The sequence below is a fragment of the Trypanosoma equiperdum genome (genome assembly GCF_001457755.1).
Source record: "Trypanosoma equiperdum strain OVI genome assembly, contig: ctg_2001, whole genome shotgun sequence".
NCBI lineage: Eukaryota > Euglenozoa > Kinetoplastea > Trypanosomatida > Trypanosomatidae > Trypanosoma > Trypanosoma equiperdum.
The window spans coordinates 1,975-3,132 of record NW_027124063.1 but is presented as its reverse complement, the minus strand read 5'-3'; the positions used below and the strand labels follow the sequence as shown (position 1 = coordinate 3,132).

The window sequence follows — 1,158 nt, the reverse complement described above, 5'->3', positions numbered from 1 at the left end:
GGGGTTTTATTTTTACCCTTGGATTCAGTGTCATCCAATCTTGTTTGTAGTTCTGTCAATCTCTTGCTCAGTTGCAATTGGTAGTGATACAGTATTGTAAGTAGTGTCTCTGTATCTTCTATTGCCCCCAATGTCGTCGCCTCAGCTTGTTTGCCTGTTTTGGCGGGTATCGGAAATTTCTCAATTTTTGCTATGAACTCTTTCCACTTTGCGTCGTCTTTGCCGCCAAAGTAAGAGGACACTTGTGCCTCTACATCTTGGTCGTCTGCCTCTGTTTTTTTAAGCTCGACCGTTCTGATCGCTTTGCTGACTAAGTTGTAATTTTTGATGTCGCCAGTAGTGTTGGTGAAGGCTGGATGCTCTGCTTGCGCTGGGAGCTTGTCCTTCGCCCATGCGTTGTACCACGCGGGGTGCGTGGCGGCGTGGCCGTCCGCTACTGTCTTCACGCCTTTTACGCTTACCGCGCTTGCGGTGCTCGGAATCTGCAGGTAGCCGTCTAGTACTGTGAAGCTTGTAGCTACTGCTCCGGAGCCCCCTAGTCCGCCCGCGGTGTGGCCGCTTGCAAGAGGGCATTCGCCGCCTGTGTGTTGTTCAGTATTGCCGGAAATGGTGTGTATTAGCGTCGGAAAGCCGTCGGAAGTTAGATGCTTGGGGGTTACGCTGGTGCTGCTTGCTCCCGTCAGTTTCAGTTTGCATTCTGAGCCCCCAAGTTTAGAGCCCGATATCGTTGCTGCCCCTGTGCCTCCTGTTTCCAGCAGGCAGCCGTTCCCGTTTCCCTGGTTTGTGTTAGACCACAACGATAAGTATTCATCTACATGCCCTTTTAGGTACGTTGCCGCGGTTGCCGCGTCGATGGCCGCTTGTATTGATGTTGTCCTTAGGTGAGAAAGGGTGGTCGCCACCTTGCTGCTGTAGTAAAGTTCTGTTAAAGCCGCTGCTGTTTGTTCTTTTGTTCCTGCCTTTGCTAGCCCATAAATTTGCGCCCTCAGGCTGGCCTGGTGCATGAGGTTGACTTTGCTCGCTGCTGTTTGTAGGTCGGAAATTGCTTTGTGCGGTTTGGTATCCAGCTCCTCGGACAGTCCACAAAGCGGTTGCCAGAACGTCGGCAGCATGCCTTTCTGCGCCGTGCTTTCGACTGCCGGAGTAATTTGGCTTATC

General features: G+C 52.0%; 1 protein-coding gene across 1 annotated transcript in view; it reads right to left on the bottom strand.

Moving 5' to 3' along the window:
• Nucleotides 1-1,112, bottom strand: part of TEOVI_000786300 (variant surface glycoprotein (VSG), putative) — a gene marked incomplete at both ends in the record, with an annotated part of 1,146 nt that extends 34 nt beyond the window's left edge. Inside the window, one exon of the mRNA XM_067223919.1 lies at nucleotides 1-1,112. Within this exon, the coding sequence (XP_067080020.1) occupies nucleotides 1-1,112 (1,112 nt within the window).
• Between the last annotated feature and the right edge of the window lie 46 nt (nucleotides 1,113-1,158).